At 36.9% G+C, this 25,739-nt stretch overlaps 1 protein-coding gene across 3 annotated transcripts in view; it reads right to left on the bottom strand.

Moving 5' to 3' along the window:
* The window catches only part of SUGCT (succinyl-CoA:glutarate-CoA transferase), an 825,030-nt gene that overhangs the window by 693,468 nt on the left and 105,823 nt on the right, over window positions 1-25,739 (bottom strand). For all 3 annotated transcript variants that reach the window (XM_017344447.3, XM_051853314.2, XM_008261668.4), the window contains exon 8: window positions 1,061-1,204. In XM_017344447.3, the coding sequence (XP_017199936.2) occupies window positions 1,061-1,204 (144 nt within the window). The remainder of the gene's footprint in view (window positions 1-1,060; window positions 1,205-25,739) is intronic.

Here is a 25,739-nt window from a genome sequence, read left to right as displayed (position 1 = left end):
GGTAATCTCCTGGCTTCACTGTAGCTTCTTGCTTATGTAATTATAAATGTAGGGGCAGGCATTTGGCCTAGCAGATAAGATGCTGGTTAAGATGCCCACATTCCATACTAGAGTGACTGAGTTTCAGTCCTGGCTTCACTGTAGCTTCTTGCTTATGCAGCAGGTAATGGCTCAAGTACTTGGATCCCTGCTATTCATATGGGAGACCTGGATTGATTTCCTGGCTCTTGGCTTTGGCCTAACCCAGGTCCCCACCATTGTAGGCATTTAGGAAGTGAACCAACAGCTGGGAATTCTCTCTCTCTTTCCCTCTCTGCCTCTCAATTACATAAATATTTTTTTATTTAGAACATAGGCAACAAACCATAACAGTATTAACAATACCTATGATTTGGTCACAATAACTATTATATATATTTTCTATATCACATTACAGTTATTCAGATATCTTCAAGTACCATTTATATTCAACACTAACTCAAAATTGTAATAGTACAGACCTACTGCTAGATCTTGTAGTTTAACATGTTAGTAAAAATCACATATATTATTATAACACAAAATTTATTTTTATATTAGAATAACTAATATAGAACTGAGTAGAACTGGCTTCCCTTGTAATCTTATGTATTTCATTTCATGCATTTAAAAACATGACTCCAAGGCAAGGTTCACACACTTCATCAGACTACCAAAGGCATAAAAAGGCATATACAAAGGCATATAAAAAGAAGAAACTCTAGTCAAAAGAAGTTACAGCGCTTATGAGACAATAAAATTGAACCAACTATACTCTTGTCTTACAATTAATAATAGATTCATTCTAGTATATATAATCTTTAAAATTCTAGTTCAGTAATATCTACATTACAACAAAATCTTCATGGCCCATTTATTTTAATACAACAATAAACCATCAAAATAGAGAAGTTTTTGTTGCTTTGTATGAGTTTTTGTTTTAACTGTTTTTGTATATTCTACCAGGGTATTTGATCTGAAAATGAGCAACCCAGATTCATGTTTTTTAGACAATTATCTAAGATATAGTTTAGATCAGTACCTGAGTTGATAGTAGGTTACAATCAATGAACATGCCTTTTCCAGTTTTATATCTTTGCATCAAACCAGCCATAATGGCTCCATATGCATACAGGCCAGTGGCAAGGTCAGTCATGGCTACTCCTGGACGAACTGGAGCTCCATCCTGTTTGAGGATTGGATTGAAAAAAAAAAAAAGAGAAAATTGAAAATTAAAACCATCATATAATTTCTCAAATATTCTAAGCTCAAAGAAAAAAAAGAACTGTATATAAAGTGGTCAGACACACACAAAAATAAACAAATTTCTATTGTGCATATTTATTTGCAACAGGAATATACTTATATTTATAGTATATTTGTCACTGCATTTCTCTCCTCAATCCCTAGTAACCAAAGTAAATCAAACTAATGAAATAAAAGATTTTTAAATTAACCATTTATTTATTTATTTGACAGGCAGAGCAATAGAAGAGAGAGAGAGAGATTTTCCATTCACTAAGTTACTCCTAAGTGGCCACAACCATCAGGTATGGGCCAGGCTGAAGCCAGAAGCTTGGAACTCCATCCAGATCTCCCATGTTGATGATGGGAACCCAAGTACTTGGGACATTTTCTGATGCCTTCCCAGGCACATTAGTAGGAGAATGATTCAGAAGCAAAGTAGCTGGGACTCAAACCACACCCTAATATGGGATGCTTACATCCCAAGCAGTGGCTTAATCCAATGCACTACAACACCAGCCACAAAATGAAAGATATTTTAAAACACATATGAAGTTCCTCCTTAATATATTTTGCATTGTTTATTAAATAATTTATTATTGCAATGTTTATTAAATATTGTTTATTAAACAAGTTTATTACATTTATTATTTAAATTTATTATTAATCTGGTGAGGAGGAAGGAGTTAAAGCAATATTTTTTTCCTGTTAGGTGATAGTCTCTTTGGGGGAGGGGAGGAAGACAACAGAAGACCTGGTCTAATCTTTTCACAATTATGCTAATAGCTGGCAAATATATTAAGGGGATTTGCTTTAGAAAAAAAAAAAAAAATTTATCCTTAAAGGGATTTTTCAGGATAGCTTTGTTTAGGATAATGATGATAAACAAACATAGAATCAACAGATTTGTAAAACAATGCACATAGGGCATGAGCTATACTACTTTCTTTATATAAAATGGAAAAGTTTCTGGCCTATAATGTTTATTTCTGCATTATACAGCCTACATACTTCATTAAGGATCTTATCACTGCTCTGGGATCAAAAGTTTTATCTATTGTGGTAAGAAAGGATCTGAGGGCCTCTCAATGTCTGGGACGTCTCTCTAATTCTCTTATGCATTTTGATTGATTCAATCCTTGAAATTATAAATTAAGCTTAAAACTGATTAACATCTGTAATTCATGTGGGTCTGATTTGACAATTCAATCATTGACCCATATTTAAAGTATTATGGTTTGAATAGGATTTGGTTCTCCAAAACTCATGTAGACATTTAAGCCCCAAAGTCTTAAGTTCATAGTTAATGCATTAGTGTTAACGATTGATAGAATTAAGGGATAGCGATTTGATCTAATTACAACACCAGAGTGATGAGCCTAGTGGGAGGTCTTGACGTCATTAGGTACTTGCCCTTGAAAGGTAGTTCCACAAGACAGTAAGTTATTTAAGCCAAGTCTGGCCTAGTTTCACTCTGCTTTCTAGATCACCAAGTGATCCTCCCACCACACGTGTTCTGTCATCAGACACCAGCTTAATGGGGCTGCCAAATCCTGGAATGAGAATTTCCAAACTCTAAATTGAAATAAATCTTATTCATTTCTAAGAAGCTCCTCTCAGGCATTTTAGTTAAAATAACAAAAAATAACAAATGTTGACTAATCCAAAAGGATATTAGAACTCTGCTTGACGCACAATAATTTATCTAAAAAAATTAACTATCAAAATTGTCATCAATATTATCATCAGTGTTTGCTATGTCAAATAGTTTCTTTTCACTATCATGAATTCTGCTCACCATTCATTGCACAGAAAATCTAACAACTTAAATTTCACATTTCATCTTGTTGACAGATTAATTCATTTACCTCATTTTCACAAACTAATTTTTCCTATACTACTGCCCAATCATAAGCCATTTTAATCATTTTCCAAGGGTATTAAATATTGTTAGGAAAATGGTGCAATTTTATCTATGGTGCAGTCTATACCCTGACACCATCCTAGGCTCTAGCCCCCCCACCATAGTTGGAAGCCCAGTGATCACATGGCCCAACCACTGTTGTCAAGCTCCACCCCCATCCTAATGGGATTCGCTGTTCCTGCTTCCCTGTCCACCCTCCGGCAAAGTTTTAAAAGGGCCTGTTCCTGAACACATGGCTCTTTGCTCTCTCTAGGCTTCTTTCTCACTCCCCTCTCTCCTCTCTCTTCTCTCTGCTCTCTCCTGCTCACTCTCTCTACTCTTATATCTCTCCTCTACTCGCTATCTCCTCTTCTCTCTCGCTCTCTCCTTCTCTCTCTCTATTACATTCTCCTTCTCCCTTTTTCCTTCCTCGCCCCTTCCCTCCGGCCTACTGGGTTTTCCCCAATAAACCCTTTCCCTTACTCCGGTGTCTGGTGTGTTTTTGTGGCAGCCTTACAAATATAGTTAAAAATAAATGAGACTATACTGTAGCTAAACTTCTCTGATTTTCAACACAATTTCAAGGATGATATTGCCATAAAAGTTGAAAATGTCCAGCAGCTTCCTATTATTATTGTGAAGCTTATTATGCAATGACTTGAATTAGTAAATTAAAATTACATTTGTCAGGAATGGGTGTTTGACACTAAGACATCACTTGAAATGTCTGCATCATCCCATATTGGAGTGTATGGGTTCAAGTCTTCCCCTCTCCCTCTCCCTCTCCCCCTCTCTCCCTCCCTCTCTCCCTTTCATATAAATAAATATAAACAAATATGAAATGTTTTAATTAAATTTTAATTAAATTAATCATTGGATTTAAGATTACTTAATGCATTAAAAATGAAAACAATTTCAAATTTTTATATGTATGAAATAATGAAAGAAAATCACTTATGTCCCTTTAGAAATAAAAATATTTAAAGGATTATATGGAAATATTATAACCAAGTTTATGCCAAAAAATTAGATAACCTAGATGAAATGAACAAAAGAACAATTCCTAGAAAGATATAAACTACTGGAAATGACTAAAGAATAGGGAAAAAAAACAAAAACACATATATCAATTAGAGATCCTGGGTTAGGAACAAAAACAACACAAGCTGAGATCCTTTTTTTTTTAACTGCTAAAGGTGAATACTACTACACATTTTAAAAATTTACACTAATTTTTCAAGAACTCTTCCAAAAACTGGAAAAGCAGGAAACACTTCTCAACTCATTCTATGAAGCCAATATTATATAACAAGCCATCTAAATATATGAAAAAATACTGTCTGGACCAATATCTTTTATAAATGTAAACACAAAGTATCCTAAACCAAATACTAGTAAACTCAATACAGCAATATATAAAAAGTATTATAGGTCATAAACAATTTGGATTGAATATGGCTGATTTAATATTTGAAAATTCAGTATAACACTATATAATTAGAATGCAGATAAAAGCAACAAGATCACCTCATAAGACATGAGTAAGATCATCTCAAATGCAGAACAGGCATTTGATAAAACTCAATCTTTTTCATGCTAAACACCAAACTGGGAAGAGAAGTGAACTTATTTAACCTGCTAAAGAGCATCTGTAAAAACTCATAGCAGCTAATATACTTAAAGATAAAAGACTAAACTGTTTTTCTCTAATATCTGAAATAACACAAAGATGTCTTGTCTCACTCTTTTGATTCAACATTATATTAAGGTTTTACCTAGTGCAGATAAGGAAGGAAAAGAAATCTAGACTGTAAAGAAAGAAGTAAAACTGGGGCTGACACTGTGGCTTAGAGGGTAAAGCTGCCACCTGCAGTGCCAGCATCCCATACGGGTGAGAATTCGAGTCCTGGCTGCTCCACTTCCAATCCAGCTCTCTGCTATGACCTGGGATAGCAGTAGAAGATATAGAAGATAGCCCAAGTCCTTGGGCCCTACACCCGCATGGCAGACCCAGAAGAAGCTCCTGCCTCCTGGCTTCAGACTGGCTCAACTCCAGCCGTTGTGGCCATTTGGGGAGTGAAACATCAGATAGAAAATTCTCTCTCTCTCTCTCTCTCTCTCCCTCCCTCTCTCTCTCTCTCTCTACTTTTGCCTCTCTGTAACTCTGCCTTTCAAATTAATAAATAAATCTTTAAAAAAAGAAGAACAAGTAAAACTATATTTGCAATGACCCATTTTGCATTTGGGAAATCTCAAAGAACTCATTAAAAAACTTAAAAATAATCACAAAGTGAATCAAGATTATAAGATATGACAATATATGAAAATTAATTTTATTTTACACAGTAACAACTAGCAAACCAAAATTGAAATTAAAAAGAAAGCAATTCCATTTAAAATAGCATCAAAATGAGTAAGCGGGGCTGGCGCTGCGGCGCAATGGGTTAAAGCCCAGCCTACAGCGCCGGCATCCCATATGGGTGCCTCTTCGAGTACTGGCTGCTCCTCTTCCAATCCATCTCTCTGTTATGGCCTGGGAAAGCAGTAGAATATGGCCCAAATCCTTGGGCCCCTGTACCCTGGCTTTGGATCAGCTCAGCTCCAGCCCTTGTGGTCATTTGGGGAGTGAACCAGCAGAATGAAAGACTTCTATCTCTCTGGCTCTACCTCTCTCTGAAACTCTGTCTTTCAAATAAATAAAGTAATTCTTTAAAAAAAAAAAAAAAAAGAAGAAGAAGGGTGGGTATTGATCCTAGTGGTTAAGAAATCATGCAGACTCTGGGAGCAGCAATGAGGGCTCAAGTCATTGGATTCCTGCCACCCACATGACAGAAATGGATTGAGTTTCTAGCTCCTGCCTTTGGCCCTGGGTCCATTCCCAGCTGTTATGAGCACTTAGTGAGTGAACCAGCAGATGGACGCGATCTCTCTCTCTTCGTCCATCTCCCCTTTCTCTGTCTCCCCTTTCTCTGTCTATCTCTCTCACCCTCTCAATCAAAAAAAATCAAATTTTAAGTTAATGCTAACTGAAATAAGTAAAACTATTTTTAAAAAAGAATATAATATTCAAGAGCAAACCTAAGAAAAGAAGTACAAAGTTGTATTCTGAAAACTACAAAACACTGTTGGAAGAAATAGAAGAAAATATAAAAACCCAAAAATAGAAAAAAAAAATCTTGTCATGGATCAGAAAACTTAATATTGTTAATGAGATAATGCTTTTCAGATCGATAAATGTTAAGTACTTGCTGTGATGTACATGTTAACCAGATTAATTTAATTGTTCTACTTTGGTTTTATAAATTATAATATCACTTGTACTCTATAAATTTGTACAATTAAAATTTGTCAATTTAAAATAAGAAAAAGAAAATAAAATCAAGCATGTAAAATACAGACCTAAATAAAAGAGCTAAAACTATAAAACAGAGGTAAATCATACCTTACATAAAGAAAATTTTAAAAAGAAGTAAATTATAATCTTGCATTTGGCAACGATATAGAAATTTCTCATAAATATATTCCAGCCACTGATGAACTTTCAGCATGCCAGAAGAATAAAGTGAAGCAAATGATCATTTAGTAAGCAGAAGGCTCCATAAAGAACCACATTGTGGCTGGGAAGTAACTATTCCCAGGTGCAATAAAACAGAATCAGAGAAGAGGCTGTATATATGCAACTATGGAACTCCCTTCCAGATCTGGAACCCCAGTGGAGTCCTGCTACTATCACAGCACAAAACAGTCTCCCTTCTCCTTAAACACCATATAACTGGGGTCGTACTCTCTTCATGTCAATACATGGACTCATTACTTAGAATTCCTGGATACTGGAGGGAAAAATGGGTGATTAATTAACATTGTTTAGTGATATATAATCACACTATAATTTATTAGAAGAAGCAAATTTAAACTCATATGTAGCCTTCTGAAAATCAGGTAATATTTCTATTCTACTAAATTACAATTCTAGAAATTGATAATAGAATTCTTTTATTTTTCATAGTCATTTAGAAATTTCTTTAAATACATTTCAGTTCCTTTAATTATGTAACCCCTTGCAAAAAATATCTATGATAAATTCCTTGTAAAACTAAGATATGCATCTAATCATCAAAGACAAGAAAGTAAAGACACTTTAGTAAGACTCAAGATATACAACTATACTGGGACGACCAAGTGTTAAATACAAATATTAAGGGTCTCCGATTACATATTTTCCATATTCATTCATGTAGTTCTTCACTTTCACTGTTCTCAACGTTTTCTTATACTCTCTTGCCTCCCATTTATTCATGTATCCAGAATCTCACTACAAGGAAAACCTGAACATTAATGAGAAAGCTGGCAAAATCCAAATGAAGTGTAGAGTTCAGTAACAGTTCCTGTACCAATGGTAGTTTCTTACTTTTTGCCTTAGTACTATGGTTTTATAAAATGTTAATAAAAGAAATTAAATGAAGTATATAAGAATTCTCTGTACTGTTTTTTTAACTTTTCTATACATTTAAAACTAATTCAGAATTTAAAAGGTAAAAAGTTAAAACTCAGTTATTTTCTTAAAAATAGAACATGATAATTCTGAACTACCAGAAATGATGTATCAAATCTTCTTTCTCAAAATTTATGCAATCTGAAGAAGAAGGGAGAAGGGGACACACAACTACCTGTAATGGTGTTTCTTTATTTATCTTCAAAGTGAAAACTCCTAAATTAGAAAACTGAAAATTTATAGAGTATTTTCCAGACACAGCATAAGACTACTTATCATTCTAATTCATTTCTGTATATCTATTCTTCTCACTACATTCAGAGTTTGCTAATTAAAATAGAAAAAGAAGGAAAGGAAAAGAGGTGAGGGTGGAGGAAGAAGTAGGAAGAAGCAGGAGGGAAAACCATTTGTTGCTTTCTAATTTATTATTAAAAATTTTGTTTGGTTAAAACATCCATGAGAAACTATAAATCAATTCTGGTATATGTTCAATAAATAAGCATGGATTTGAAAAGTTATCAGGCATTTTCCTCTTAGGTTACATAACTCAATCTAATTACTGCATCAAACAACAAAACCATTAAAACTTTTCCTTTTTTTAGGGGATTGCTTCATTTCCCAAAAAAAAAAAGTTATCCTTAAATGTACCTGTGTCTCTGTATCACATTTTTATTTCATACTGAGTCATTCATTACAGTAACATAATCTGTAGAAAATTCTATTTTTATCCTAGGGCACATTCATTTCTTTACGAGCTACTTTCTGACTATGAATTCTTCCAACCTTACCAATTTCATAGCCTTTGAAAATTTCTTGGGCGTTCTAACTTTCTCTCAGTTGTCAAATGTGGATAATGATAATATCTACTTCATCAATTTAGCATGAGAATTAAAAGTAAGGGGGTATATAAAATGTTTTGAATGTCAAAGAATTCACAGATGAATTTTTTAAATAAGATAATTGGTGTCAGACTGGTGGACTCAACAGAATGACCTACTTCAGAGGAAAGAAACCAGATGGGAATAACAATCAAGGGCATAGAAGGGGATAAATTCAAGAGAGAAGTATAAACTTAAATTTATAGACTTTGATTATTGAATGAGGATGAAGACGATGAAATCAATTGCTAAAACCACTACAGGAAATATGAAGGTCATATTTTGATTATGAAAAAACACCACTAGCTTGACTAGTAGCCCTAGTCAGTAGAAAAAATATGTTAGGTAGAAGTACAAAAGGCAGCTTGGGGAAAACAGGATGCTACCTCCAAATTAAACAAGGGTCTCAGGACATACAGAACACAGTCACTACAGTCACAGGCTTCATATGTCATGGACACAGAATCTGCAGCCACATAGTGTCTGTGCCTTCTGTTCCAAACACAAAATCTACACCAGCCACTAACAGAAACCAAAACATTGCAACTATCACATCCAAATTTCCAAAAAGTAATATTTCTCCTACATGAAGTACATTTAATGGCTGAAGCACTGCACTCAGCAGCACAGTCTATTCCTTTCACTGTCTCAACTATAAACAGGCATAACAAAAATCTATTATCCACATATTCAGTGACAGTAAGGAGTCCTTGGGCCCAAATGAAATCATTTTTAAAAAATTATTTATTTATTTAAAAGGCAGAGAGATAAACAAAAATCTCTCATCTCCTGGTTTACTCCCCAAATGTCCTCAACAGCCAGAGCTGGGCCAGGCAGAAGCCAAAAGCCAAGAACTCAATTCAGGTCTCCCACATGGTGACAGGGACCCAATTACTTGAGCTATGACCTGGGTACACATTACCAGAAAGCTGGAATCAAGACCAGAGTCAGGACTCAACCTCAGACACTCCAATACGGGATGCAGGCATTCCAACCAACATCTTAAGTGTCATGCCAAGTATCAACCCCACATCAATTTATAACTTGAAAAGATACTGCTGGTCAATCCTCTTATCGGTAAAGGTAGGGATGCAGGAAGGTATACTAGTCATTTAGAAATTAGTCCCCTTATAGTTACTGGCAAATAGATCCCTAATAAAACAGAGATAAGAAGGTTAACAGTGTAACACTAAATTTAGTGAAGTGCTGATCAACACCAGCAAGAGACAGGCTTACACAGGCTTAGACACTGGAATAGAAAGGTTCTTCTTCATCACATCCTCAATGATTTGAAGCTCCCACCCCATCCTTAACCCACATGCCTCAAGCTCAACTTCAGCAGAGCACAAGCCACCAACAAAAACATGACAAATCAAGACTCCAAAAGAGGTAAGAAAAAAGAAAGACTGTGAGGGAGAGAAGAGAGTAAACTAAATAATTTGTGTCATTCTCTGGACCCCTTGTGGATACTTAGTCACCTAATAGTATTCATTTCTTTCTAACGATTAGATAAAACGTACTGTCCTTCCAAACATTCAAGATGTAAATTAGAGGTGCTGGACTTAAATAAATTCTATAGCACACTTTTAAAACCAGTATCTAACTCTTCACACAACCAATCCCTGGAAGAAGGCAATCCTTGTCTAGATGAGGAACTGAGGAACCACCAGGCTAAATAAATACTGTGAGATAGAACCATTTACTAGCAAAATCAAGTGACCCCAAACCTGCTGCCTCTACCATGCTGACAGATCCAATTGCCTTTCTTAAGCCTTTAGGATCAGGTTTGGATTCTTATCTCTGTTGTATTTAGAGAACCAGAAACTCCTCAGGTGTCTCTCATATCCATAATATTTTTGTAACACTGCCTGCATTTCAAATACTTTAACATATGCGGTCATATTTAACTCTCAACAGTTTTGCTACAGATACCAATATTAGCCCCATTTTAAAAGCTGTGAAAGAAATACCTAGAAGATAAATTGTCAAAGTCACAGAGAGTGAATGAGATGACTAGAACTTGAATTCAAGACTTCTGACCCAAAAGCTTCTGTTCTTTTGCCTAACATATTGCCTCCATATGTTATTTTATTAAATTTCAATAATCATCATCATCCCTTTCCAGACAATAATTAAAGAGCAACAATTTTAAATAGGTGCATTGATTAGTCATTTCTACTGCTGCAGTCAAAAATGATCAGCCCTCATGTGGGATGTTTTGTTCTATGCAATCCAAATGAACTACGAACAATCTAATGTATGTCCATAGAAACATGCTTTTGTCATGCCAAAAAACGTAAACCAAAATCTTTTCCAGAAAGTAACTGAAAGAATCCGTTCACTGAAGCCTGTTAAATTAAAAAGTACACAAAAATACACATTTTAAAAAATGTCTTGGTGTGGGCGCTGTAGCATAGAGGGTTAAGCCACCGCCTGCAGTGCCAGCATCCCCATATGGGCGCTGGTTTGAAACCCGGCTGCTCCACTTCCGATACAGCTCTCTGGTATGGCCTGGGATAGCAGAAGACGGCCCAAGTCCTTGGGCCCCTGCACCCACGTGGGAGACCTGGAAGAAGCTCATGGCTCCCGGCTTCGGATTGGCACAGCTCTGGCATTGCAGCCAACTGAAGCATGAACCAGCGGATAGAAGACCTCTCTATCTCTCTCTCTCTACCTTTCCTTCTCTCTATGTGTAACTCTGACTTTCAAATAAATAAATCTTAAAAAAATAAAAAATGTCTTAATACATCAATCACACTATTTTCTTGTCTAGTAGCTAAAGGTCATCTAGATCGTTTTGACTTAGCTCCCACAGTGAGATGCCCAAAATATCATCTAGCCTGATGTCCCTGTGAGTTTAAATAGGGTAAGACTGGGAGAAAATGGAATGGAGGTTTGAGGAATGTGATATTTTAAGGGATAGATTAAGAAAACAGTTGAAAAGTTATTTACTTCTTTCCATGCTGTTTCATTACAAAACATTTCCTAGTTATCTTCTGTGCCTTCTCTGCTATGGGTTGGATAGAATCAAAAACAAATATAAAAATTAATTTCTCTAACTTCTGAAACAAACCAACATCAATTTGCATATACAGCAAGAGCTGAATATAATCAATCCTATCTTAACACACATCTGCTGAACTCATTCTGTTAAAAAAAATAAAAGATAAAATGACCAGTTGGTCTAATCCCTTGCCTTTTTTTAAGATTTATTTATTTATTTGAAAGTCAGAGTTACACACAGAGAGAAGGAGAGGCAGAGAGAGAGAGAGAGAAAGAGTGAGAGAGAGAGGTCTTCCATCCGATGGTTCACTCCCCAACTGCCTGCAATGGCCGGAGCTGTGCAGATCCAAAGCCAGAAGCCAGGAGCTTTTTCCGGGTCTCCCATGTAGGTGCAGGGGCCAAGGACTTAGGCCATCTTCTACTGCTTTCCCCAGACCATGGCAGAGATCTGGATCAGAAGTGGAGCAGCCAGGACTCGAACAGGCGCCCATGTGGGATGCCGGCACTGTCGACAGTGGCCTTACCTGCTACAACACTGCACCAGCCCCCCAATTCCCCTGCTTTTATGCAAGTAAAGTTCTAAATCATCTAGGAAAGATGCTTATCCCTGTCTCTTTAAAGATCTTCAAAGAGCTCAGAACATTACTGAGTGTCTATTATGTGCCAGCCATGCATTAGAAAAAATATCCTTCCTTTTTTGCTTAACATTTCCTTGAAATGTTTTCAATTTGCTGATATTTTTCTGGCCTTTTTAGCACTTACAACCCAGCTTAGTATTAAAGAGTAAGGCCAACAACTGCTATATATAAATGAACTATAATGACCTTCTTGATATGACCTTCTGTAATATAAAATAAGAATGGACATAGATCAAAATAATATAGGTGATATTAAGAGAATCAAATGAAAAATAATTTGGTTAAATAAAATATGCAATAAAAATAATGTATTTCTAATCCTATTACATTTGTTCGACTTCAGAAAGGTAGTAACAAATAACTACTGCTACAACAAGGACTACTGATCATTAAGAATCTGTCCTAGTCCAAAGACAGGTACTGAGTCTTCCTTATCTCAAAAAGGAGAATATACTTACATCTCTGATCTTCAACATAAAGTTACTGAGATGAAAAAAATTACTCAAATATTGCCTCATCCCACTTATTTATTCTGCTTTGACCAGTAACTGCATAATATAAATAATCAAGAGATAAACTGAGATTCACTTTGTAGTTCAAGGCCTTCTACTAAGGAAAGCAAAGAGAACAGTCAATGCATTAAGCCAGTAACAACTACAAAGAACCATGAAGTTCACAATACAAGAATAAAAGCAAGGTATCAACTCAATTAAGAAATCAATGTGAAATAAAAGCAGAGTTGGCCTCAAAAAAAAAAAAGAAGAAGAAAAGAAATCAAGAACTTAGTAGAAACAAATAGGTTGATGCTGTGACTGACCTGGCTGGGCTCCATTGATAGAATTTTTATTATAAGATCATCAAGCCATAGAAAGAGCAGAAACAACCAAAGGGCAAAAACAGCAATGCCCCCTTGGTATAGGAAACTAAAACCAAGGAACAAGCATGAATTTCATCTGTATCTTGTTCCCAAAAAAAAAAGATCTTAACCTACCCCTAAATGTTGGAGAAAAGGAAATTCTAATTTCACTTGATTCTTGAGATATGTGCAAATCATCTCCTCCTCTCTTTTTTTTTTTCTCTCAGAAATAACCATGCATTCTTCAAGAGGATATGTCAACTGAGAGTAAACTTTAAAGAAACTTAGATTTCATTAAATTACAGTTATTTTAACCAATATCCAATCTCTCCTTCTTAGGCAGTGATGGTGAAAAGATAAGATCAGGAAGAAATGAGATTGAAAATAAGAGAAAACAGCAAATGTAAAGATCACAAATAATACAGCCTGTTACTGGGAACTCTTTCAACGAGCCAAACAAAAAGAAATAATCTCTTACACAACTCTCCTACTGCTATTTTTTTCTACTGTAGCTTATGGACAAGTCCAAATAAAAGACATATCCTTCCATTACCATTCTCTTTCAAAGCTTAAGCAAATATTTTGTTTATGTCATATGAAAACTAGAAAATCTTTAAGATGAATATATGAAATTTTTCAAAGAGAAAATTTTTCCTAAGAAAGAAGTACTTTAAAAAAAATAAGTCTTTTGGGGCCGGTGCTGTGGCATAGTGGGTAAAGCTGCCGTCTGTCATGTCAGCATCCCATATGGGTGCCAGTTCAAGCCCCGACTGCTCCACTTCCAATCCAGCTCTCTGCTGCAGCCTGGGAACGCAGTGGAAGATGGCTCAAGTCCTTGGGTCCCTGCACCTGCATGGGAGACCTGAAAGAAGCTCCTGGCTCCTGGCTTTGGATTGGCACAGCTCCAGCCATTACAGCCAATTGGAGAGTGAACTAGCAGATGGAAAATCTCTCTCTCTATGCCTCTCTTTCTCTCTCTGTGTAACTCTGACTTTCAAATAAATAAATAAATCTTTAAAAAAAAAAGTCATTTGAGATATACAAAGAAACAGCGATAGAGAATAAAACTGAAATCTTAAGCTAAAAGAGATTATAAGATCTTTTACAATGTAAAGAAATTTTTAGTAAGCACTAGATATTTCAAAATAAGGCATCATGTTTCTAAAATGAAATGCTTTCTCCAAAAAAAAAAGGAATTTATCACAAATAGATGGCTTTTCCACTCAAAAGATACAAAAATATTTATTGAAATATTGGGATAGATTTTCTGTGTGTGAATATATGTGTGTGTGTCTGTGTAAGGGAGGAAGGGAGATTTCATTTAGGGATCAAGCTTGTGGAAAACAATGTAGAACTACACTGTGATATAAATTCTATGGAATTACAGTTGAAACATCAAATTAGCTTCAATAGGAGTGTAGGTTGTGGCACAGAAGGTTAAGCTGCTACTTGTGACACCAGAATCCCATTTAAGAATGTCAGTTCAAGTCCCAGCTGCTCTGCTTCTGATCCAGCTCCAGCTAAGGCACCTGGGAAAGCAGATTAATACTAAGTACTTGGCCGGCGCCGCAGCTCACTAGGCTAATCCTCCGCCTAGCGGCGCCGGCACACCAGGTTCTAGTCCCGGCCGGGGCGCCGGATTCTGTCCTGGTTGCCCCTCTTCCAGGCCAGCTCTCTGCTGTGGCCAGGGAGTGCAGTGGAGGATGGCCCAGGTGCTTGGGCCCTGCACCCTATGGGAGACCAGGAAAAGCACCTGGCTCCTGGCTCCTGCCATCGGATCAGCGCGGTGCGCCGGCCGCAGCGCGCCGGCCGCGGCGGCCATTGGAGGGTGAACCAACGGCAAAGGAAGACCTTTCTCTCTGTCTCTCTCTCTCACTGTCCACTCTGCCTGTCAAAAAAAAAAAAAAAAAAAGTACTAAGTACTTAAGTATTGAGACTAAGTACTTGAGCTAGTGACACCCACACGGGACACCCAGATAGAGCTCCAGGCTGCTGGCTTCAGCCTGATCCAGTTCCTGACACTATGGTTATATGGACAGTGAATTAACAGATGGAAGATCAATATCTCTCTCCTCCTCCCTCCCTCCTTCCCTCCCTGCCATTCTGCCTTTGCAATTAAATAAAATAAATCTTTTTAAAAATTAGCTTCAATAATCAATGTCAGTAGTGCTAATACCAGTCCCTGGAATTCAGTCTATTCATCAGATTCTATTTAAAATAATTAAGCTAATTTGAGCAGTCAATTCAGTCAACAAACAAGTCAGTTGTGTAATATGGAAAGATGTAATTGCTTATATTCCTTAAATTTATTTGTGGTTTCCTCAGACTAACCCAGAATTTAGTTATTTTCACACACATAAATGTATTTATGTTTTCAATCAATATTTGAGTTGTGAAAATATTTTCAAGGCCTTGTTATAGACACTGGGAGTACAGTAACAGTCAATCCCTGCCCTCATGGAGATTACACTTTAAATACAGATAACAAACTAGTAATGATAAATAAAATTTCACATATGAAGATGAGTGCTATAAAAAAAAGGATGATAAAACATTGGAAAATAACAGGAAATTCACTAAGACTGGATACAATCTAAAACAATGTCACTTTCTCAGGATTGAACATCAATCTATGTAGGATATTATTTCAAGCATTTCTATATTGAATATACACTCTATTTTAGCACTATAGTAAGTATAATCTTCACAATAATCATGAAAATAGGTCTAATTCACAGATGGGAAAATGGATGCTCATAGCAGCTGATTTGAAAGCTTCTCTAAAGTCATGTCCATAATAAATGGCAGAGCCTTTATCCAAACTCTGTAATTCCAAAGCTCTTTGCACTATGTCACACAACAGCTCTAATTAACATCAGAATTGTCTCATTATTTCCAAACTTCAAACCATTATCACAGTTATAATTATATATTATTCAATAGCTTTAATAAATTTTTAAATGTATTTTTATAAATCCGTCCTATACATTATATTTCTGAGAGATGTTGGGGAATAAAATATGTTCTTCATTATAAAATGTTGTATTTTTAAGATTATTATCACATCTATAGTTATTATACTTGAAAATTCTTGGTAAAATTTTCTTTGCTTGACAAAATATTATTTAGAAGCTACCCTAAAATATATTGTAATAAACATTAACTGTAAAACTATGATTATCAACTAATAGTTTATCTTTAGGATTTTTTTATGTTGAAATCTTATAAAAATTATAGAACTATAATTTAATTTAAAAATAAAATGTTATAATACATAACTTTGTTTAAGATTAATAAAAGAAAATTTGAAAAATGTTCGAGTGTGTTAGTGGTGAACAGACATATCAAAGCAGAATTCTCTCCCTGTCTCTCCGTCTCCTGATCTGTCTGTCTACCTCTCTCTTGATCTCTCTTACACTCTCCTTCTGCTTCTGTTCCTTCTTTGCCCCTTCTCTCCGGTCTGTTGGGTTTCCTCCAATAAACCCTTTCCCTTACTCTGGTGTTTGGTGTGTTTTGTGGCAGTCTTACATTGGTGGCGTGACTCGGATCCAAGCTTCCCCAGTAACTTCGCTCTCCCTTCAGGGATCTCTGAGCTGCTCTGGAGTCCAGGATTTCTGCCAGTCACAAAACACACCCCTGGGACTCCTTCCACACCACCAAACACTCCGTGATCTCCATCCACACACCAGTCTTACAAATTCTGAGGTAAGACACAGAACGGGAAGTTCTCCCAGTGACTAGTACTTAGAGTTGTGGTTCTACTCTTGTCTACACTTGTCTGAAAGTCCCAGTACTAGGTGCCAACCACAACTCCCAAAGGCTTTCAGTGTCTACGGATGCTGTGTCCAGGCAACAGTGGCTGTGGGTGACGACTCAACCTCCTGTTTCTCTTCTACAGGCTAAGCCCTGGGCTCTTGGGTGACAATCCCGCCCCCTGCTCCCATATCCTCTCGTTAGCCAGACTGCTGGGATTTCAAGAACACTTAATATCCACTGATCTGACTATTAAGTCGGAATGGGAAATTCCTCTTCATCTTTCTCTATAATCGAACATACCCATGTATGACCTTAACAATCAATCAAAGTGGCCCCTCCATGGTATGTTTGGCCCTGATGACATTCAAGATCTTTATCACTTCTGTGAGCATTCAGGAAAATGGAAGAAGATCCTGTTTGTTCAAGATTTTTCTATCATGGATCTAAACCTTCTATGTGTACTTCCCACTTTCCAGCTTCCTGATTTGGCCTCCAAAGTTTCCATTAGAAATCAAGAGCCTGAGCCAAAACCTCTGCCTTCTACATTTGCGGCCCCAACTTTTCACCATCTCACTGTACCTCCCCCTCCCACCCAGGTATTCCAGCTTTATCTTAGAACCAGGCCTGGTCCAAAGTCTACTCCCCTGTCTTATCAATAACCCTCTCCCTAGTTTGGAAATGGCCTTCTCCAGGCTTTCACCTTCCAGCCCTCGTCCTCCAAACTGGTATTTGCCCCTCCCTCCCTGTTCCAGTTTTACCATAAGAATAGCTCCTGTTTACTAAGAAACAAATTAGGTATCTGACCCTCTGAAGACTCTTTTGTGTTATCATGAGAAAGCCAGATAGGAAAATCAGGTCTTCTGACCTCCATTCCAGTGGACTTAAACAACACCAGTTGCAAACTGAGGGGAGAAGATACAAGGGAAAAAATTGAAGAATAGTAAACATTCCTCACAGCATTAAATCAATCGACGATGTTTAAAATTGAACAAATAGATTGCTAAATCATGAACTGAGTCCAACATATAGGTTTGCAATTATCTTATCTTCTAGTAGCAACTATTTTGTAAAGAACAGGCATTTATCTACATTGGAGAAATACCTTGCACTTCATTGCAATATTCCTTTATTAAATTCAGTTAACTTTTGTATTTATTTTCTTTAAATTAAAATTATCTCATCCTTATAAAATTATTTCTGCTCATCTAGTGGCCTCTGAATATGCCCACATCTAAGCATCAATAGAAACCTGGTTTGATGCTCACCATTTAAATATTAATTCTAGAAACATCTGGATGGTGAGATTAGGATAGTCATTGTTTTCCTTTCTGTTTTCTGCAGTGTATAACTTTTATAATGAATTTGTATTGTTTACAAAAGTAATTATTTTTAGAGAACAGGCATTTGTCACAGTGGTTAAAACACTTTGGGTTGGGGCTGGCGCAATGACGCAGTAGGTTAATCCTCCACCTGCAGCACCAGCATCCCATATGGGTGCCAGTTCTAGTCCCAGTTGCTCCTCTTCCAATCTAGCTCTCTGCTTTCGCCTGGGAAAGCAGTAAGAGGATGGCTCAAGTCTTTGGGCCCCTGCACCCATGTGGGAGACCAGAAGAAGCTCCTGTCTCCTGGCTTCAGATCAGCGCAGCTCCAGCCGTTGCAGCCATTTGGGGAGTGAACCAACAGATGGAAGACCTTACTCTCTGTCTCTCCCTCTCACTGTAACTCTACCTCTCAAATAAATAAATAAAATCTTAAAAAAAAAAAAAAAAAAAAAACACTGTGGGACATCTGCTTCCCATATCAGAGTGCCTGGGTTCAAATCCTACCTCTTTTCCAATTCTAACTTTCTGATAATACACACCCCAGGAGACAGTAGGTTATTACTCGAATATTGAGGTCCTGATCACCCATGTAACAGACCTGGATTTAGTCTGGGTCTCCTGGCTTTAGCCTGGCCTAACCCTGGCTATCGCATGTATTTGGTAAGTAAACCATTAGATGGAAGATATCTCCCTCTCTTTGTGCCTCTCTGCTTTTTCAAATTAAAAATAGTTACTTTTAAATAAAGTATAAATAAAACTGAAAATATTATACCACCATTAATTCTTTTTTAAAAATATTTGGGCCAAACTTTTTTTAATAGGAGAGATATATTTATTTATTTGAAAAGCAGAATTATGGAGAGAGAGAGAGACAATGATATATCTTTTTTCCCCACAAAGAAACTTTTTATTTAATGACTACAAATTTCTTAAGTACAACTTTACAAATATAGTGATTCTTCCCACCTTACCCACCCTCCCACCCCTACGCCCATCCCACCTCTTCCTACCTCTCCCATTCCCAGCCCATTGTCCATTAAGGAAAAAAAAAAAAAAAAAAAAAAAAAAAACTGTTCCTTGACAGTCAACCCAAGACACTGCTTCTCAAAGTGTCAATTTCACTTCTACAGATTTCCTTTTAGGCACTCTATTAATTATCACAGATCAGGGAGAACATATGGTATTTCTCCCTTTGGGACTGGCTTATATCATTAAGTATGATGTTTTCCAGATTCATCAGTATTGTTGTAAATGACCAGATGTCATTTTATTTACCACTGTGTAGTATTCCACAGTGGAATATCCCATAATTCTTTATCCAGTGAAGTAAATGTCCAATAATTCTTTATCCAGTCTTCAGTAAATCAACATTTAGGTTGATTCCATGTCTTAGCTATTGTGAATTGAGTAGCAATAAACATGAGGGTGCTGATAACACCTTTATTTGCTGATTTCATTTCCCTTGGGTAAAGTCCCAGGAGTGGGATGGCTGGGTCATATGGTAGGTCTATATTCAGATTTCTGAGGTATCTCCAAACTGATTTCCATAGTGGTTTTACCAGTTTACATTCCCACCAACAGTGGATTAGGGAACCCTTTCCCCACATTCACACCAGCATTTATTGTTTGTTGATTTCTTTCTGAAAGCCATTTTAACCTTAACCACAGGGAGGTGAAACCTCACTGTGTTCTTGATTTGCATTTCTCTGATAGCTAGTAATCCTGAGCATTTATTCATATGTCTGTTGACTATTTGGATTTCCTCTTTTGAAAAATGTCTGTTTAAGTCCTTGGCTCATCTCTTAATTGGGTTGTTTTGTTGTTGTAGAGTTTCTTGATCTCTTTATATATTCTGGTTATTAATCCTGTATCAGTTACATTGTTTGCAAATAATTTCTCCCATTCTGTCAGGGTGCCCCTTTACTTTCCTGAGTGTTTCTTTTGCAGTACAAAAACTTCTCAATTTGATGTAATCCCAGTTGTTAATTTTGGCTTTGATTACCTATGCCTCTGAGGTCATTTCCAATAACTCTCTGCCTGTGCCAATGTCTTGCAAGGTTTCCTCAATGTTTTCCAGTAATTTGATAGTATCAGGTCATAGATTTAGGTCTTTAATCCATTTTGAATGGATTTTCATGTAAGGTGTAAAGTAGGAGTCTTGCTTCATACTTCTGCATGTGGAAATCCAGTTTTCCCAGCATCATTTGTTGAAGAGACTGTCCTTACTCAAGGGATTGGTTTCAGACCGTAGTCAAATATAAGTTGGTTGTAGATGCGAGGATTGATTTCTGGCTTTTCTATTATGTTCTATTTGTCTATCCATCTATTTTTGTACCAGTACAGGGTTGTTGTTGTTTTTTTAAGATTTATTTTATTTATTTGAAAAACAGAGTTACAGAGAGAGGTAGAGGCAGAGAGAGAAGTCTTCCATCCGCTGGTTCACTCCTCCAGATGGCCGCAACAGCCAGAGCTGCATTGATCCGAAACCAAGAGCCAGGAACCTCTTCTGGGTCTCCCACGTGGGTGCAGGGGCCCAAGGACTTGGGCCATCTTCTACCGCTATCCCAGGCCATAGCAAAGAGCTGGATAGGAAGAGGAGCAGCCAGGACTAGAACTGGTGCCCATATGGGATGCCAGCACTTTAGGCCAGGGCTTTAACTCACTATGCCACAGTGCCAGCCCTTAGGCTGTTTTGATTAACACTGCCTTGTAGTATGTCTTGAAATCTGGTACTGTTATGCCTCTAGCTTTGTTTTTGTTGTATAAGATTGCATTAGTTATTCAAGGTATCCTGTGTTTCCATATTAATTTCAGCATCATTTTTTCTAGATTTGAGAAGAATGTTTTTGCATATTTTGATTGGTATTTCATAGAATCTGTAAATTGCTTTCAGAAGAATGGACATCTTGATGATAATGATTCTTCCAATCCATGAACATGGAAGGTGTTTCTGTTTTTCTGTATCTTTCTCTCTATCTTTAATGTTTTGTAATTTTCATTGTAGAGATCTTTGACATCCTTGATTAAGTGTATTCCCAGTTTGTTTTTTTGTTTGTTTGTTTTTTTGTTTTTTGGTTTTTGGTTTTTGGTTTTTTTTTTGTAGCTATTGTGAATGGGATTGATCTTAGCTGTTTTTTCTCAGCTGTGGCATTGTCTGTATATACCAGGGCTGTTAATTTTTGTATATTGATTTTATATTCTGCTGCTTTACCAAACTCTTCTATGAGTTCCAATAGTCTCTCAGTGGAGTCTTTTGGATCTCCTATATATAGAATCATGTCATCTACAAATACGGATAGGTTGACTTCCTCCTTCCCAGTTTGTATCCCTTTGATTACTTTTTCTTGCCTAATGGCTCTGGATAAAACTCCAGGACAATATTGAATAGTGCTGTTGACAGTAGGCATTCTTATCTGGTTCCAGATCTCAGTGCGGATGCTTCCAACTTTTCCCCATTCAACAGGACGCTGGCCATGAGTTTGTCATAAATTTTCTTGATTGTGTTGGGGAATATTCCTTCTATATTCAATTTGCTTAGAATTTTCATCATGAAAAAATGTTGTATTTTATCAAATGCTTCTCTGCAGGTATTGAGATAATCATATAATTTTTATTCTACAGTTGGTTAATGTGATGTATCACATTGATTTGCGAATGAATCCCTGAATACCAGGGATAAATCCCACTTGCTCTGGGTGGATAATAATTCTGATGTGTTGTTGGATTCAATTTGCTAGAATCTTGTTGAGGATTTTTGCATCTATGTTCATCAGGGAAATTGGTCTGTAATTCCCTTTCTCCTTTGCATATTTTTTCAGGTTTAGGAATCAATGATGCTGGCTTCACTGAAAGAATTTGGGAGGATTCTCTGCCTTTCAATTATTTTGAATAACTTGAGAAGAATTGGTGTTAGTTTTTCTTTAAATGTGTGGTAGAATTCAGCGGTGAATCCATCAGTCTTAGGCTTTTTTTTTGTTGGTGGTGGGGTCTTAATTATTGATTCAATTTCCACCTTGGTTATGGGTCTGTTTAGGTTTTCTATGTCTTCATGGCTCCATTTAAGTAGGTTGTGTGTGTCTAGGAATCTATACATTTCTTTTAGTTTCCCAGTTTGTTGGCATACAGCTCTCTGTAGTAATTTCTAATAATTCTTTTTATTTCTATTGTGTCTGTTGTTACATTTCCTTCTTCATCTCTAATTTTAATGACTTGGGTCTTCTCTCTCCTTTTTTTAGGTAATTGGGCCAATGGTGTGTCAATTTTGTTTATTTTTTCAAAGAAACAACTCTGTTTTACTGATCTTTTGTAATTTTTTTGGATTAAATTTTTTATTTCTTCTCTAATTTTAATTATTTCTTTTCTCCTAATAGTTTTGGCTTTGGTTTGGTGTTGTTTTTCTAGATCCTTGAGATCTACTGACAGCTCATTTATGTAGTGCCTTTCCAATTTCTTGATGTAAGCACTAATTGCTATAAACTTTCCTCTTAACACTGCTTTAGCTGTATCCCATAAGTTTGATATGTTGTATTGTCATCTTCATTTGTTTCCAGAAATTTTCTGATTTCTCTTTTGATTTCTTATGTGACCCACTGTTTTTCTCCTCTAGTTTGGTGGGTACACTATCCCCCATGGGGCTCCAGGCCAGATTCCCTCTAGGCCTTTCCTGCAACTTTCTCACCAATGGCTTGGGCTGCTGCAGTCTGGTCTCATCTCACTCTCCAATGCTGGTGTGGAGGCTCTTGGATGCTGGGGTCCTAAGTTGTAGGTATCCTCTACCTCCATGTAGGTCCACTGTGTTCTTCCAATTTGTATAGAGTTTCCTCTGCTGTTTTCTCCCTAACGTTTCCCTTAGCCTGCACTCTTTCCACTTTTTTTAAAGTATCTTCTCCTCGAGAATGCTATATCTTCCATATGATAGCTCACTCCCCAAACAGCAACAACAACCAAGGCTGGTAGGGTGAAGCCAGGAGTTTCATACCAATGTTCCATGTGGGTTAGGGGCCAAAGTACTTGGTCATCTTCTGTTGCTTCTCAGGCATCAAATGGGAGCTGGATCAGAAGCAGAGTAGCCAAGACTTGAACTAGTGCCCATATGAGATGAAGGCATCATACTTGGTAGCTTAACCTGCTACAACAAAATGCCAGCCCATTCAACCAATAATTCTAACTAAGAAATTGTCACTTTTGTTAAATTAGTATAACCTTAGAAAGCTATATGAATTAAGAAAAGGTTCAATATTTAATCTTGTATATTTAATCATTTTAATGGTCCATTAAAATTACTTTTTAAACCTATAAATCTTTTATTTAAGGTATACAAACTTCATACATTTCATAAATAAAAATTTAGGAACATAGTGATTTTTGCCACTTTTCCTCCCTCCCCCCTTTCTTCTTGCTGCCTCTTCTGTTCCCACTATTTTTTACTAACATCTATTTTTAATTAACTTTATGCATATAAGATTAACCTTACACTAAGTAAAAAGTTCAACAAATAGTATGGAAAAACAACTGTTCTTCAACAGTCGAGACAAGGGTTGTTCAAAGTCATCATGTCTCAAAGTATCAACTTCACTTCCATAGATTACCTTGGTTTTTTTTGTTTGTTTTTTCTTTTTTTTGGACAGGCAGAGTTAGACAGAGAGAGAGAGAGAGAGAGAGAGAGAAAGAAAGGTCTTCCTTTCCGTTGGTTCACCCCACAAATGGCTGCTACGGTCGGCGCACTGCGGCTGGCGCACTGTGCCAATCCAAAGCCAGGAGCCAGGTGCTTCCTCCTGGTCTCCCACGCAGTGCAGGGCCCAAGCATTTGGGCCATCCTCCACTGCACTCCCAGGCCACAGCAGAGAACTGGACTGGAAGAGGAGCAACCGGGATAGAATCTAACGCCCCAACCGGGACTAGAACCCGGGGTGTCAGCACCGCAGGAGGAGGATTAGCCAAGTGAGCCGTGGTTATAAGTACTCTATTAGTTACCACAGATCAGGGAAAACATAGGTTTTGTCTCTTGGGGACTGGCTCATTTCACTAGGTATAATGTTTCCCAGTTGCATCAATTTTGTTGCAAGTCACAGAATTTCATTTTTTTTACACATGTGTAGTACTCCATGGTATATATATATCCCATAATTTCTTTATGCAGACTTCAGTTAATTCCATACCTTATCTATTGTGATTTGAGCTACAAAAAACATGGGGTACAGATAACTGTTCCATGCTAATTTCATTTCATTTGGGTAAATTCCCAGGAGTGGGATGGCTGGGTCATACGGTAGGTCTATATTCAGATTTCTGAGGTATCTCCATACTGTCTTCCACAGTGGATGTAACCAGTTTATATTCCAACCAACAGTGGATTAGGGTACTTTTTCCCCCACATCCTCACTAGCATTTGTTGTTTGTTGATTATTGTACAAAAGACATTCTAATGGGGGGTGAGGTGAAACTTCATTGTGGTTTTAATTTGCATTTCCCTGACAGCTAGTTGTGTTTTTGAAAACATAAGGGAAAAATTATTTTGCTTGGTTTTGAAAAGAATAGGTCTGAGAGGATGCAATCAAAAAGTGATAACAATTATAGATTCTAAGGAGAAGAAAGTGGAGTGAGGATAGAAGTATGACTAATATTGTAGACTCTTAGATAAAGAATTAAAAAGAGTCTGCTGTATATCCTGCTTCCCATGTAGGATCACTCGCTCCTTTTTAATTCTATCAATTATTTGCAGACACTGGTCTTATTTATGTAATCCCTTTGACACTTAATCCTATCTTTTTGATCAATTATGAACTTAAACTGATCACATCCTACATGGGAAGCAGGATACATAGCAGACTCATAGAATGGCAAAAGCCCTAAACAACACTCTGGCCTCAGGGTCAGTCCTTAAGGCATTCAGATCTGGCTAAAGAGCCCATGAGAGTTTCACAGGCATGGAAAGCCAAGACATCGTGGCAAAAATAAATAAATAAATAAAAATTTAAAAATGACCTAAATGAAAGATCTCTGTGAGTGAGATCCCAGCAGAAAGAACAAGCCATCAAAGAAAGAGGTGCCTTTCTCTGAAGAGAGGAGAGAACTTCCACTTTGATTATGGCCTTGTCTAAATAGGATCAGAGTTTGTGAACTCAAGAGGCTTCCAGCTCATGACAAGAGCCTCAGGTGATTACTGACGTCATAAATAAGAGTGTCAATTGTTAACAACGGGAGTCACTGTGCACTTACTCCCCATGAAGGATCTCTGCCCTTAATGTGTTGTACTATGCAAATTAATGGTAAAACTAGCATTCAAACAGTATTTTATTCCTTTTGTGTCTGTGTGGGTGCAATCTGGTGAAATCATTACTTAGTATATACTAAGTTGATCTTCTAAATATAAAAATAATTAAAAATGAATCTTAAATAAGAATAAGATGGGAGAGGGAGTAGGAGATGGGATGGGATGGTTTGCAGGTGGGAGGGTGGTTATGGGGGGAAAAACAACTATAATCCCAAAGTTGTACTTTGGAAATTTATATTTATTAAATAAAAGGTTTTTTTTGTTTTTTGTTTTTTTTTTTTTTTTTTTTTTGACAGGCAGAGTGGATAGTGAGAGAGAGAGACAGAGAGAAAGGTCTTCCTTTTTGCCGTTGGTT

This window comes from Oryctolagus cuniculus, chromosome 16 (assembly GCF_964237555.1).
Source record: "Oryctolagus cuniculus chromosome 16, mOryCun1.1, whole genome shotgun sequence".
NCBI lineage: Eukaryota > Metazoa > Chordata > Mammalia > Lagomorpha > Leporidae > Oryctolagus > Oryctolagus cuniculus.
The sequence above is the reverse complement of the archived record's forward strand: the minus strand, read 5'-3'. Positions and strand labels throughout refer to the sequence as shown.